Here is a 15,311-nt window from a genome sequence, read left to right as displayed (position 1 = left end):
CCTCTCCTGGCCTCATCTCACTGACTGAAGTCTGACATTTCCTGCTGTTATTTTGGGACGGCCTGCTGTCAAGCTGTTGTAGCATCTCGTCTCGGTGTGGCTGAGGTAAAATGAAAGGAAACTCCCCTGGCAACCTTCAGGTCACGTTGGGAGAGCGGATGTTTTCTTCAGCTTCCGAACAGAAGCACCTGTGCCCAGTCTGCCCACTTCATCTGCTCTCAGCCTCCATTAACAGACTCCTTTCTTAAATCCCTGCCCAAACTGGGTTGAAACTGAGGGCACACATGCACATGCATCATTGATATGATGGACGACAGTGTCTGGGAGCAGAAAGTGTTCACTTTGTTCCGCCTTGTTCATCTTTCATGGACAGAGTTAGAGAGTGGAAACACAGCAGCCTCTGTTCTGTGACAGGATATCACGTCCCTCAGAGATCCTTGTCAAGGTGCAGGCGTCAAGCTGTGGCTCCACACCGGACACTTTATCGTCTTCAAAGTTGAAATGTGCAGTTAAATGTGCTGTTAATAAGTAGATGTGCTGGATGTGTTATGAGGCTCAGCTGTTCACTGTAGCGTCTGTTGAGATATTCTGCAAGTCTGATTAAGGTCAGTGAACTCAGATTGCCAGTTTTGCAGCTTGGCAGGGGCTTTGTGATAGTTTACAAGCTGAGTGTAGTTTATTTACTCGCACAGTGATGAGCACAGCAGTTATGAAAACAATCATAAAAACATGCAAAAATCAAAAGACAAACGCAAGTTCCTGCAGGTGATAAAACAAGAGTGTTGTGAAAAATATTGCGCCAGTCATACAAACACTGAATCTGTCCACGTGTTGGAAACATGCAACACTGTACCATCTTTTTGTTGTGTTTCATTGCATCTTTACCTTAACCCTTTGAAACCAGAGCAAGTTGGTTTGAGTTGTTTCAAAAACATGGGAAGAAGGCAATGAGCAACTTAACAAAACATAGCCCAATAAATAGCATCTAATTAGTAAAATGGTACAACAAAATACCTGAAAATGAGCAAAAAAGAAAGTAAAAAACAACTGATACACAAGCCAGTTGCAGTCATGTGATGATTTGATACTTCACTGATTCCTGTTGGGAAGTCAAGTAAAATATTTTAAAGTAAAAAAAATGATCTTGTTATCTTGTCCTGCAGCAACAAAACGAAAATAAAGTCAGCTGAGGAGTAACCTACATCTCTCTTGTCTTTCAGGAGCCGTACTATGTGCGATGCGTAAAGCCTAACGAGATGAAGTCTCCGGTGTTGTTTGACGACGCTCGCTGCCAGCACCAGGTGGCCTACCTCGGCCTGTTGGAGAACGTGATGGTGCGCAGAGCGGGCTTTGCATACAGGCAGCATTACGCACGTGTCCTGCAGCGGTAAGAGAACATTATGCTCGATGAAGCAAGAATTCTTCAGTGTTTCGGTTCATCTTTTGGGAAACTTCTCTTTGAGGAAGTAGAGAAAAAGTTGTGTCTGTTGTATAAATTCAGCAGCTCAGTGTAGCACCAGAGGGGTAAAATGTACCAAACTATCCAGTACTCGTTACTCTTATGATAAAATTTAACTTAAAAATACTAACATGGAAGTTATCATAATATCATACTAAGTTTAAGTTTCCAAGTTACATTTACCAGTGGACAACAATGCTTTATGCTGTGTTTTAAAATAAAGAAAATAGAATAAACCAATTATTTCTGAAAAAGTACTCCAAGGATTTCAGATAGTGATGTCACGCTGGCTTCAAGTCTCCTATATGGTGCAGGGTGCCAAAACACTAGATCCTGCAGATCCCATCATGCAGTTTAATATTTTATTTTCTTAGAGACTCTCTGCCTGTTAAATGCCTATATCTTTAATAATAATCTCCATACACCCAGTTTATGATGTAGGCTTTGTGTCTCAATGAGACTTGACAAAGCTTCTCCAGTGTGAGTGAGTGCCCCACAGACTAAAGATATAGAGGATGAAAAATGGCCTAAATACCAATAAATATATAAACAGATAATACTGTAGAATCAACAAATGCTGGAATAAATCCAGCTATAAACATAAATAAACAAATGCATTTATGAATAAGTCCATGCAAGTGGACATAATGTGAAAGTCATGTGTCCTGTAAAATCTATCTAGCTATTTATTCCCTAGTTTTTAAATACATTATTTATTTTCAGATTTGTTATTGATGTATTTATTTATACATTATTTGTTTATTTATTGATAATCATTTTTCGTCCTCCATATAACATATTTACAGGTCAATTAAAAAGCTACCTAATTACAATAACACTCTCACTTCTGTACATACATACAGAGATACTGAGCAGCACATCATTGTTGTCCTGTTTTCCTCTTTCTCCTCCTGAATGTTCTGCAGGTATAAAATGACATGTGAGTACACCTGGCCGAACCACCTGATGGCCTCGGACAGAGAGGCAGTGGAGGCCATCATCACCCAGCACGGTTTCCAGGACGATGTGGCGTACGGACACACCAAACTGTTTGTCCGATCGCCGCGGTCTCTCTACACTCTGGAGCAGGAGAGAGCCGCCCTCATCCCCATTCTGGTGCTTTTCCTGCAGAAGGTTGGCCATATTAGTTTTAGTGTTACTTTATTATTTGCTCTGTGTTGTCATCATCGTCACTTTTAGTATTCATCCACAACCTCAACAGAATGTGAAATATCAGATCTCTGCGGCTGTTTTTAGAGACGTGCATGGACGTTGATGAGGATGTATTGATCTGACAGTCCAATTAATTGACACAGAGCCCTAATTAAATGTCACGCACAGCTCCGATCATTTGATCACCGTTAATCACGCACAACGTTATCTTCTCCAGTTTCAAACCTCTGGGTTTCAAAGAGACTGCAGTTTGCCTCAGCCTCATGAATATGTGGCTCCTGGTTATGTTTGACTGGAATTCATCTGCCAGCTTGAATCCTAATTTCCTGTAACAATAATTGGGATAATTAATGAGATCCAGAGCACAGTTACATTACAGTCAATTACTGCGCTCCCTCAATGAAACACTCCTCTTCTTTCTCTTTTCCCTGACCTACTTTGATGACTCTGCAGAGAAGTGTGGTTCTCTAACTGGAGCACAAGTTCAGCTCACTGGGACTCTCGTTTCTCCTCTCTTGCTTTCTTTTTTTAACACATCGCCCTTTTTTTAATAAACTCCCAGGTGTGGCGCGGGGCTTTGGCTCGTATGAGATGCCGGCGGATGCGGGCCATCTACACCATCATGGGCTGCTATAAGCGCTACAAGGTGAAAGCGCACTTCTGGGAGGTGGAGAGGAGGTTTTCAAATGTGCGAAACATGGCTGACTATGGAAAAAGTGTGGAGTGGCCGACCCCGCCCGCAGCTCTGTCCCAGTTTCACAACATTACCCTGATGCTGCATCGAAGGTCAGATCCCACAAACATCAAGACACTCGTTCATCATAGAAATGACAATATTAATGTTAAATATTCAGCCTGATTTATGGCAGGGCGCTCAACACTTTTGATGAGTGTCAGTCAACAGAAATAAAAGAGACGCGCAGCCTTTTCAATTTATGCTTTGGCGAAACATTTCAGTTGTCTCCAAGGTAACCAGCTGTTATCCTTTATCCATTTTGTTTAGTAACATTATATCATCCCAGAAATATACTGTATATATCATTATGTTAGTTTTGTTTCTGTATTTGTGCTATGTTGTATCCTTTTGCATTTTGCAAATGCAATATGCAATATAAAGAGATGGGCAGTGCGTCCATTGAACCAAACAAGAGAGCTACAGGGTGAATACGTTTTGGTCCAACAAATGTGGGACATTGACAAAGCGAGGCACTTAGATATTTTTGGATGTCTGCCAACTGTTTTGATATTCTGGTCAACCAGATCAACCCGATTGCTCACATTGGGAAACAAAACTCCAGTAGACGTATCAGTCAGAAAATGGTCCATCACAATATGGCCTGCAAAAGTATAGCAAACCTCTTTTAAATTTTGGTTTAAGTACATATCAAATAAAAAACATACAAAATGTTAAAATTGGAGACAGATTTTGTTACATTTGAACACACCCAGGCTTCCTTCCTCTGCAGGCTGTCACTTCACATTGAACACACAGATATTAGAGTGATAACTATTTTCTCATCTAGCTCTAAAACAATGATTTGCATTGAGAACAGCAACATATTTTTGTTTAAATATATTCTGCACAATTGCAGGATAATTTGAATGCGTCTCTGTGTGATTGTGTGAGCTTTGGAACAACAAGGATGTTTTTTGGCACTGCATATAAATTTTATTTTTATCCCTGACAGTCCTAATCTTGAAGCCGTCCCTCCTACTGTATTGTTTTCCGTTGCACCTTTTGATGTATTATTCCACCCACGTGACACGCTGTCTTGTTCCCATCCCTTGTTGTCAGGTGGTGGGCGAGGCAGATTGTGAAGAACATCCCACCGTCTGACATGCTGGAGGTTCGGGCCAAAGTGGCAGCTCTGACTGCTCTGAGCGGAGAGAGGAAAGACTGGGGAGTCAGCAGAGCCTGGGAGAGGGACTACCTGTCTAATGTAAGAACTACTCATGAATGAACCACAAAGAAAGATCAATGATCTACCTCACAACATGTTAAAACAGCCCATAAAGTCCTTGATTATTCTCGATATTCAATGCACAAAAAATAAAATAAAAAACAAATCCAAAACATCAGTTAGGTAGGGTTGTGGAAATAAATCTTTTCTAAGATGCATTGCAATGTATCGCATTATTGACATGATAATCGTGATCGTATTGAATTGTGAGATCAGCAAATCAGCCCCATAGTCAGGTAGAGATGGCAGATATATCGTTGTTCAAGTGTTGCCAAATTGCACGGGACTGATATTATCACATAGCCTCTGCGAAATATGAAGGGTAATTTGCGGTGAAAGTTTTTTTTTTTTTTTTTTAAACTTTATTTTTTCCTTTTGCGGTGAAAGTTTTACTTCACAGATTACAGACATGGCAGATTAAAATCACAGACGACCTCTGCAATTAATACAAATGACTTTGAAATACTAGCATGTGCAAATAAGGCATAAGGAGAGGCAATGCATCAGATTTGATAGAGCACTCAGGTTAGGCTTTAAAATCCAGGTTACAACAACCGCAACAAATGTAAATAAAAAAAGATCTGGTGCTTTTGATTGTATCCTATGATTGTCTTCAATGAATGGAATCCAATCAGACGTCATCATGCAACCTAAAACAGGGATGGAGGTTAAAGTCTCCATGATATACAACCACATGTTGTCAGGTGACCACAGTTTCATACTGAAGTCATTTAAAGACACCCAAAAAAGTTCAGTGTGCTGAAAAGACCGTGGGATATGAGCAAACTTTGGAGAAAAAAGCTAACAAGTGAATTTAGAATATTCAGGTTAATCATCACAAAAGTAAGTCTTACATCACATTATGTTTTTTACAGTAACTTGTGCTTGTTTTCAAAATTAAACATTTCTTATTCTTGTTCATTTGGCCACATCAACTGCATTTCTGTCCTGCTCTTATTAAATGCAGCACACAAACATACCCTTAACTACATGGTGTTTTTAAAACTATTTATGATGTAAACCAGTGTTTTACTTTTGAAACACATCCACAGCTTCATTTCTAATTGCTATGGTAAATTTGTTTCACTTTGATGACAGAGGAAAAATAGAAAAATAATAAATCCACTGTGCAGGGCGAACACTAAAAGTTTTTAGTCCCGTGGACTCTGCTGTAGCATCAACAGAAGTTTTGTGATTTTTTCCTTGTTTTTCTCTTCGCTAAGTGTGAAAATCTAGGGGATTTTTTTCACTTGAATGTATCACAGTACACAAGACTTGAATAAGCAGCAGTGTGTTGGACCACAGAATGTGCTGTTGTGAATGTATATCGTGCATGTGACGACGAGCCTCACAGTGTGACTAAAGGAGGATGGTGCCTGTGAACACAGCCCTTCTTTAATGAATCCCACAGTCGGCTCATTTAACAGCTAATCTCAGCTTGTTTGGTGGCTGCAGGCTTGAAAGACGCCTTCAGGGAGCGTGAGCATGACTGAGTCACTCCCCTCGTTAGTTTGTTAGACGGCCCGTGACTCGCTGCCCTCCTTCGGGGCTCCAGCTTCACGAGATTGTTGTTAATGCCACAAAGACCTATAGAGAAGTGCATGAAATCCGGTATGCGGTCGGGCTGAATCATGACTTTTATGCGACTGCTTTAGCTCAAGTGTTTGAGCACAAAAGGCGAAAAAAAGGGAAGGTTTAACATTTTAGTGTATGTAATGTCCTCCCAAAAACCCTTAAGATCACAAGATTCATTCATCTCAGAAATCAAAGTAGGGATGTTGCTTTTGTGTGAGCTCATCAGGACAAGAGGAGATGGAAAAACATGAATAGCCAACACATGCAACTTGCTTATTATAGCCATATTACATCAACTTTCCCCCCATAAATAATCATCATCTGCATTTTTTCAGATTCTTTGTATGATCGGAAATGAATACATCCAGATAAAATTTGGAAAGACTTGAGGAGCTTTATGATTAGATTATTTTATTACAGTCATGTGTTCGGGGAGCCATCAGAGAAGAACTCTACTGAGAGCGCTCTGTGGTCTGAGGTGTTGGATGAAGTCGAGTCGAGTTTGTCCACACCAAACTGGAAAATAACTTCTTTATGCAGCTGGCTTTGTGTACAGACCAAGCATCATATTAAATTTGGACACTGAAGCACAATTAAATATTATTGTATGCCTGTAGCTTTGATAGCCCTTTCATCAAACGTGCTGACTTGGCTAGATTCGGTTTGACTCGGTGCATCAGCCCAGCGCAGCAGGGATTTGCATCTCCGTACGGCAGGGCTACCTGCTTAAAAATGTGTCTTTAACTAATGATGTACTTTTGCTTGTGAACCATTGGGACATGTTTCTGTCTGCTCTGATGTGGCATTGTGGTCAACAACTTTCAGCCCATTTCCTCCAGCTTTTACTGGAGAGGAGCACAACAGAAAGATGCTCCTCTACTTTTTTTTTGCAAATATAGGAAATAGAATTTTTGAAGTTGAGTAACATTCAAGAAAACATTCCAGTGTACGGATGTACGGATATGAAAAAAACAACAGCATCATAATGCAATATGAGACCGTTTATTTATGTTATGTACAAAAGTTATGAGCACCTGTTTCATTTTAGCTCTGTGTGAGAGTCTCTTGCATTATGCGGTCATCTTTGGCAAAGGGTGTTTCACTACCCTGCTCAGAAGAAGGACAGACAGCGATGACATGGATGAGAGTCGGGGACAGAAAAAACCTGATCGAAATAAAGTTTGGCTTGGCGAGGCCGAAAGTGCCGGTGGAAACGTCTTATAGGATTTCCCACAATTTTCCCACTGGCGCTAAGGACATAGGACAAGGCATGTCCTCCTACTTTTAGCCACATGCTTCTGTTTATCCACTATGAATACATCTTTAAAAATGTTCCCACTGATTTTTTGGGGGGGATTTTGCTGAATATACATTTAGCAAATGCAAAACACTTCTTTGTACCATAGCAGTGAAGACATCATTGTGACGGCTCTATAGGAGGGAGCCGGTGACTCGTTTTTAGATTAGCAGCCCCCAACTTTATTTCTCATCCGGCAGTTTAGCCCCAGTGTCGGCCGCCCTGCTCCCTCTGTAACGGCACGTCAAACACCGTGTCTGGTAACAGCAGCCCGAGGCCACAAGCTTTTGATCTGCTGCTTATGGAATGAAAGCGATGAAAAAGGCTTGAAAGAGGCTGAGAGAGGTCACCAAGAGTTTTATTCGACTACCGATGTGACACATTCCTATTCCACTGTACCGTAGCTGGTGGCTTCCTGTAAATGACATGGGGTTTTTCATTTCTGCAGGCGCGAGACTGCCCGCAGACCAGCTCCAGCTTCATTCGTGCTTGCAAGGAGCTGAGGAACAAGGACGAGTACAGTCAAGTCCTCTTCTCCGGCCTTTGTCGGAAGGTACAGTACGCGGGAAAAGAACTCGCTGAAATGAAAATGTCTGTTTTGTACACGGAGTTTCTTTCTCTTGTTGCTTCCTTGTAGCTTTGGGATGTTTTTCTCACTTGCTGTGTTCTCCTTACCACCCCCTCACAATCTTTTTTGTCGGCTTGTCTTTCAAGGTTTCACGTTCCAGCCGTGAATACAACCCTCTCAGAGAAGAAAATAAAGAAATGAGATAAAAAATAATCAGAGGATTAATCATGAAAGGAACTGAACTATGAATTCACTCCTACAATTTTCTTAATCTTTAAGATTTTACTTAGCTCGCCTGTTGTGACTCAACTAAATGTTGTCAGCGGAGGCCCTTCTTATAACGTCACCCCATGATGAACTTGCTGTTATCATCTCCCCTTGGATAATAATGGCCATATTTTCCTTATCAGGGATTATAGAGAGGGCTTCCACTAAATTCTTGGTGCAGCTTTAGCCAAAGTACTATTGAAGATATGCAGGCTTTGATAAAGTGAAATAAAACAACCTCCAACGCTGACAAACCCACCAGAGCTTTTGTCTTTTTATCTGAATTTTCTTTTTTTGTTTTGTTTTGTGTGCTTGGCGAGGAAAACCTCTTTTTGAATTGAAAGTACCGATAAGCTAAATGATCCTTCAAGTGGCGAAAAAGGATTTTAACAGAAAATCTACAAATGTGATGGAGCTTTACTTTATCCTTTTCTTCCTCTTCTGTCTCTCTTTCTGTCCCCTTCTCTCTCAGGTGAATAGATTCAACAAAAGCACAGACCGAGCCGTGCTCATCACAGACAAGAGCGTCTACAAATTAGAGCCAAAGAAACAGTACAAGGTTTTGAAGAGGCTTCCCTTAGACACTGTAAGTACCCACATGGGAGCATATGAACACACACATTCATGCACAGAAGCACAACCTTAATCTAAAGCTACAGAGCTCCAGAGTCCTCCAAATACTATTAAAACACATAAACTGTACAACCCATACTGCTGAATTAATGTGACATGTTCCTCCATCACTAAGAGCACGGCCTGTGCAGTTTATTCCTCTCAACATTAATTCTTCAATTAGCAAAGCAGTATAAGCATGGAGTCACATTCCTGAGCATTAGTGCTGCACGGGTTGACCCTGCCGTGGGTCGAACAGCTCGGGTAAGCTTGTTAGAGCTTGTATCGCATGTTTCAGGTGGGCTGGTCATTTGTAATTTATTTATTTAAGCAAGGACTATGTACATTAATCCACATTCAAACAGATGTAAATGCACCCGAATGTGTGCTGGGGAGCTGGTTTTCATCAGTACACCCTTGTCTGATGTTATTAGGTATCCTGAAATAGTAATTTAAAAAATACAATATGAAGATAAAGTATGTACAAAGACAAACAACATTAAGATAAAAGGGCACACAATGATACAAAATGACATACAATGTAGCCATTACCAGAAACTTTCAAACTTTCAGCTCCAGTTTGCAGGCTGGGTTCAGGTGAATGATTGAAGGTGAAGTACATGTTTTTGGGTTGATTCGGGCAGATCGGCTCTCATAAAGGGCGAGGTCGCTGCAAGTTTCAAAAAAAACTTTTACCTGCACTTCACTACCGAGCTTGGGCAGTGATGTCTTCACAAATTGAAAGTTCATTCATGCTGATTGCAATAGAGGACCAGATACCCAGATGCACTGGTATGGTACTGTCTTTTGTTTTTAGTAGTTTTAGTTTTAGTAGTTTGTTTTTCTTTTGACAAAAACAGATGCATAACTTGTGTGTGGAACAGCGGGATAAATATCATACATATATGTTGTGGCTGTGTAAGTTTCTTCAGGATTTTCCTGATAAAAGTTGACTGATTGGGATCTGGAATATTTAGCTTATAGAGCTCAATCCAATACTTTGTTTTATGTCAGCTGTCACACAGGTGTTTTACATTCATGCTGAGCAATGTGGAGTGCAGTCTTTGTTACCCACTAGGCTGTCTATCTTTCTTCTCTGCTCACTGCAAAGTGAAACAAACACCCCGTGAGCAAAAAGCCAACACAGTTTATTTGTTAATTAAGGGTAAACTGCCCCAAGAGATGTGCAGATGACAAAAATAAACACTCAACAGAATACAGATCAATCAGGTTACTGAGACACAGGCTGCAGCAGCAAATACTGGACTCTTAAAGGGACAGAGACATTCCCTCAAGGAGGCCAACAAGGGAGGGGTTGTCTTTTTATAGTTTATTTTGTAAAATACATAAATGAGTAATAATAAAAGGCCAATAAAAAAAACATCAAAGAACAGCTTGGATGCAGGTGTTTAAAAAAACTTTAAGAAGCTTTCTTACTGTGCACTCCGCAGCTGTATTATCTAGGAAAACAAAAGTATCAGATTGGGACTTGATATCAGCAGATACTCATTATTAAATGACTCGGATCAAGACTGGGGTCAAAAAATGAAGTAAAAGTAAAGTAAAGATGAAAATTGTCCGTGTTGTCCTTACTAATCGCACTCATTTTGAAGGAATACTTCCATAAAGTTGGGGTACTTGCAAAAACAGATTAAAAAATAGTCAGAATTGAATGATCAGAAGTTAGATATCTCTACCTTTGGTTTTAAATAGGTCAACTCCTGAAAAACACTGGATCTCACATTTCCTTCATAGCATCTTTCTGTGGTTGCGGTTTCTTTCCTGTCTGATAAATAACCACATCTTTCCACTTCATGAACTTTCCCAGGAGACCAAGAACCTTTTGAGAAACTCAGGAACTAAACCTGTGCTTTGACCAGAGAAACAAGATACTAAATTTAGTTCCTGTGAGATAGTTCAAGGTGGTAAAAGGTCCCTGCTCCAGTGAAGGTAGTACTTTCCAGTTGTTCAGGTGCTTTAAAGGGTATCTTTGGTATATTTCCACCTATTTCCCCATGTTTTTGTGTCTAAATGGCTAATTGGGAAGCAGTTTTTGAAATTGGTCAGATTGTTATTCTAAGTTGTTTACAGTTTATACAAAGGATCCCAAAAGAGATAGAGCTTGTTGTTAAAGAGTAAAATCCCTTTTTAACTAGAAACAGCCCTGAAATTGTTATCACACAACCCTCCAGACTCTGTTTAAATAAACAATACCACGGTAAAAACAATTACTAACAATATGTAAAAATGCTGGTTCCATACAGGCTAAAATTAGTTTATTCAGATGGAATCTGGTGGGTTCACTAATGCAGATTTTTGAGGCTGTTGCTGTTTAAACAAAAAGGACCTTACTCTTGAAAAGAAGGTTTACAACTGTAGAGATCTGTTCAATAATGTTGTCAGACACTAAGAATAACAATCCGAGACTGTCCGTGACAATAACAAGCAATTTTAGTGGATGTAAAGAGAAAGTGCATAATTGCCCCGAGTGGTTACATTGTAGCCTATTTTGCTGTCGCCGCCTGCAGTCTTATCATTCAATACGGGACCAGTTTAAAAAACTGTTGTTCTCATTAGTCACTTAGACACAAAAATATGGGAAAACAGGACCCAAGTTACCCTCAAGGGTGGGTGTGCAGGGTTAAAATTGATAGTTTGGTCAAACTTAGACCTTCAGCAACTCACAAAACAAGAAAGTGCTCTTGTACTGATGTAGGAAGAAGGATTGAGCATTTCTTAATGTAAGAACAGTGACCTTGCATTCTTCTCATTCTTGTGAAAGAAATATCTCAGGAACACATTGAGAAAAATTCTTGAAATCTGACAAAAACGTCCACTAGGAAGAATGAACTGGTTAGAATCTGGTGGTCAAAGGTCACGGTCACGGTCACGTTGACCTCCTGAAACATATTTTTGGCCATAACCCAAAAGCCTTGGGTGCTCACCTTAGTGTGGTGGCTGCAACAGAAATAAACCTGCTAATGTTTTGAACATCCATCGCCATTTCTTCTTTGAATGATATCGCGAGAGGAGAAGTCGCATAAAATCGGGAGAGAATAACATCACTATTTACGACAATATTTATTGCTAAAGTTTTGCATAAGAGAAAGACAGAGCCGGGGTCAAGAGAGCTAGAGAGTGATAGAAAGAGCTTACGCTTCATTTGCTGAGTCATGCAGCAGTTAAAAAACATAAAACAACAGAATCAGTCTTAGTTGTGTGGTCAGTTGTGAAAATTGCAATTTACCAGTAGCCGCCATTTTTTAATCATCAGTCATCGATCTAATTTGTCCAATCAGTACGGTTATTCAGATGCAGTGGTAGCACTACCAGGAATGCGTGTAAGGAACATCTAGTTCTTGTTTAGTGCCTCTGGTTCCAGAGTTCCTGGAAGTTGGTTGATAAGAGCGACATGCCTCCAATTTGTAACATAGACTTTCTGTTAACGATGTGTAAAATTGGCCGAGTGTCTCTTAAACCAAATCTAATTCTAACCTTTTTTCTAAGATACACTGTTAAAGAATGAACCTGAGACTGAAACATAAACAAGGGCACAGACACACACTGTACAGCACCAAGTAGCAGCTCCAATTCCTCACAACTAACAGGAATGTGGGTCAGACCTCTTGTACTTTATCCCAGCTGTCCTTTATTTCTTACTCTGTCCACTCAATTGTGCACTTCCTCTATTCACTCCCCGAACACATCTTCCATCATGTATGACCTGGGTCAGTGCCATCCATCAGTAAGAGAGAGAACACCGTCTCCTTTTGACCCAAAGGGGCTTATGACCTGTTTCTGATTGGGTGTGTTGATCAGACAGTGTGTGTGTGTGTGTGTGTGTGTGTGTGTGTGTTTATGTTAGGCGTTGTGAGGCCGTGGTTGTGCTGTGACATCGTGTATATGTTCAGCTTTAGGTTTTCTGCCGTCTGGGGCGGACCTGGCTCATTTCCCAGCTCGATCTGAGAAACTGGATCAGGGATCTCTGAGGGCCGTCAGCTCTGAAGGACAGGAAGTTAAAAGTGAAGAGAGGAGATGACAGCTTTATTGAATCTTGATGCTCCTTGAAATAGCTTTCAGATCAGGATTTTTTTTTCAGGGTTTGATGTATTTCTGAACAGGAAGTTGGAAAGGGACCTATAGATAGCAGGGACCTGATTTAAACGGACAGTTAAGCTCATAATAAAAATGCATGTTTTTTTTCCTCTTAACTGTTGTGCTGGTTATCAGTCTAGATAGTTTTGGTGTGAGTTGTCGAATGTTGGAGATTTCGGCCGTGGAGATGTCTGCATTCTCTCCAGTGTAATTGAACTCGGTGGCGCTCAGCTTGTGGTGCTCAAAACGCAAAAAAAAAAAAAAATGCGGATGCAGATTGATAAATAGCACTAAGAAGAAAAATCGACTTGGGGTGAACTGCCCATTTATGAGTTTAGTAGTAGCTTGACAAAAAGTAGAAAGCATGGCGCATAAACACTTAACAGTACCACTGAAACTTTGTCGGTTGAAAATACAAGATGTCGGGAACAGATTTTCTCAGCTCAAGAATTATTGAATTACCTAAAACTAACTCTTTGAGTCTGTCTGTAGCAGTTTCTAACTGATTTGCTTTGAAATGAGAAACTTTAAAAAATATACAAAAAATAAGTATTGTTTCCTACATAGGAAATAATGTGTTATATGGTGTGGCAGCATTATCAAAAACAGAAAACTGATATTTGTTATGGTTGGGGGGGGGTTAAGACTTAACGTGAACACACAGCTCGTACTATACATCATGAAATATTCATGTGACATTGAAGACTTTATGACATTTAGATTTCATTTTCTGTCATTTTTGTCATATGAAAACATTTAGAATATGACATTTTGGTGTCAGATTCACTTCTTGGTATTTTAATATAATTTCCCTGTCAGTTGGTTGTGCCAAAAAAGACTGAGATGGATCATATGAAACGTTTCAGGTGAGGAGGGTTCAACTGGAGGTTTTAAGTTAAACAGTAATCAGATGGTACAGATCTGTACAGTGTAATTTCAATGAATTTATGTGACGACCAATAACACAATGAGTCAGCACAGCTGGAAGTCTAGCAGTGGTTATCGAGAGCGAGACAGAGAGATCAAGTGCGCAACATGCCAGAGGGTTAAAAACCATCATTATGCAGCAGCGGAGCAGCTAAAGATAGCTGATGCCATTAAGCTCTGCTGCTCAGAGTGAACGATATGAGTCTTATCCAGGTCAGAAACAGAGAATAGAGAAGAAGCAGTGCAGCTCCGTCCTCACACTATGTCACCAGACTCTTCGGTATAAAGTCAGTAAGTTTGACCTTCGATACTGAAGGCTCAAAGGTCGCTCAGGCCACAAACTGATATAACATTATGACCAAACAGCAGCAACTCTGTGACATGTCCTGATTCTAATAATTGATTAATTCCATGCAGGAAGGAGTTATTTCATACTTGACTGGTTCCTCAAGAAAAAATGCTACAATTTTTCCCATAGACAATGTTATGTGACTCACAGTTGGAGCACACAGAAGTTGAACAACTGCATCAAAAATAAAAGTGATTTTTTGCTAAGTGTAAAGCACCAGCCCGTGTATATAAAGTGAGAAACTAACTGCGACTCCAGGATTTCGTTCAGTGATAAATGTGAAGTTACAGAGGTTAAAATCATGTGTGCCACTAATGGTGGGCAGAGGATAAAATTACTACGCTGTTGAAAAGTATAATTTGCTGCTTAAATTAGGCAGGATTCCATTACAGATGGAAAAATGTCGAACACAACTGCCAGATGAATGTGTTTCCATTCGGTGATGTTCTGCGACTTCTCCTCTCACGATAACAGTCCAAGAAGCATGGTGATGAATGTTCAAAACATCAGCAGATTTATTTCTATTGTAGTCACCACACTAGCCGATATTATTCCCAATCGAAGGCGACATAGGCGTGTTATGCACGTGCAAGCCTCTTATATGTGGGAGCGGCCACGTATGAGGAATTTCTGGGAGGTGATAGTCCAAGATTTCACAGAGGAATTGTGGATTTAAACCTTCAGGATGATCCGCTCAACTTTTGAAGAGTTATGCGATGCAGTAACACCTCTTGTAGCGCCTGCTGCCCTTTTAGAAAATTAGCTTCTTTTGTTGATTTCTTAATCAAACAAACCAAACAATCAATTAAAAAGAAAAAAGACTCGATAATGAAAATAATCATTGTAGCTCCTTTATATTGATGTACAATTATATATAAAGCCCTGTATGACATAAAAATGTCAGAATTATTAGAGAATTCCTCATACCTTTTTCAAAAGGCTGCTTCCACAGCTTTATCAAGAAATAATGCTTTAAATCACCTTAAAAAAAACATTAAATGGCTGAACACTGTAGGGACAGGTTGTAC

At 40.1% G+C, this 15,311-nt stretch overlaps 1 protein-coding gene across 2 annotated transcripts in view; it reads left to right on the top strand.

Moving 5' to 3' along the window:
* The window catches only part of myo1g (myosin IG), a 54,950-nt gene that overhangs the window by 19,659 nt on the left and 19,980 nt on the right, over positions 1-15,311 (top strand). For both annotated transcript variants that reach the window (XM_088090147.1, XM_088090148.1), the window contains 6 exons: positions 1,221-1,387; positions 2,386-2,593; positions 3,195-3,418; positions 4,428-4,572; positions 7,914-8,018; positions 8,773-8,886. In XM_088090147.1, the coding sequence (XP_087946273.1) occupies positions 1,221-1,387; positions 2,386-2,593; positions 3,195-3,418; positions 4,428-4,572; positions 7,914-8,018; positions 8,773-8,886 (963 nt within the window). The remainder of the gene's footprint in view (positions 1-1,220; positions 1,388-2,385; positions 2,594-3,194; positions 3,419-4,427; positions 4,573-7,913; positions 8,019-8,772; positions 8,887-15,311) is intronic.

The sequence above is a fragment of the Plectropomus leopardus genome, chromosome 17 (assembly GCF_026936395.1).
Source record: "Plectropomus leopardus strain MGB_pleo_1.0 chromosome 17, ASM2693639v1, whole genome shotgun sequence".
Lineage (NCBI taxonomy): Eukaryota > Metazoa > Chordata > Actinopteri > Perciformes > Serranidae > Plectropomus > Plectropomus leopardus.
The sequence above is the reverse complement of the archived record's forward strand: the minus strand, read 5'-3'. Positions and strand labels throughout refer to the sequence as shown.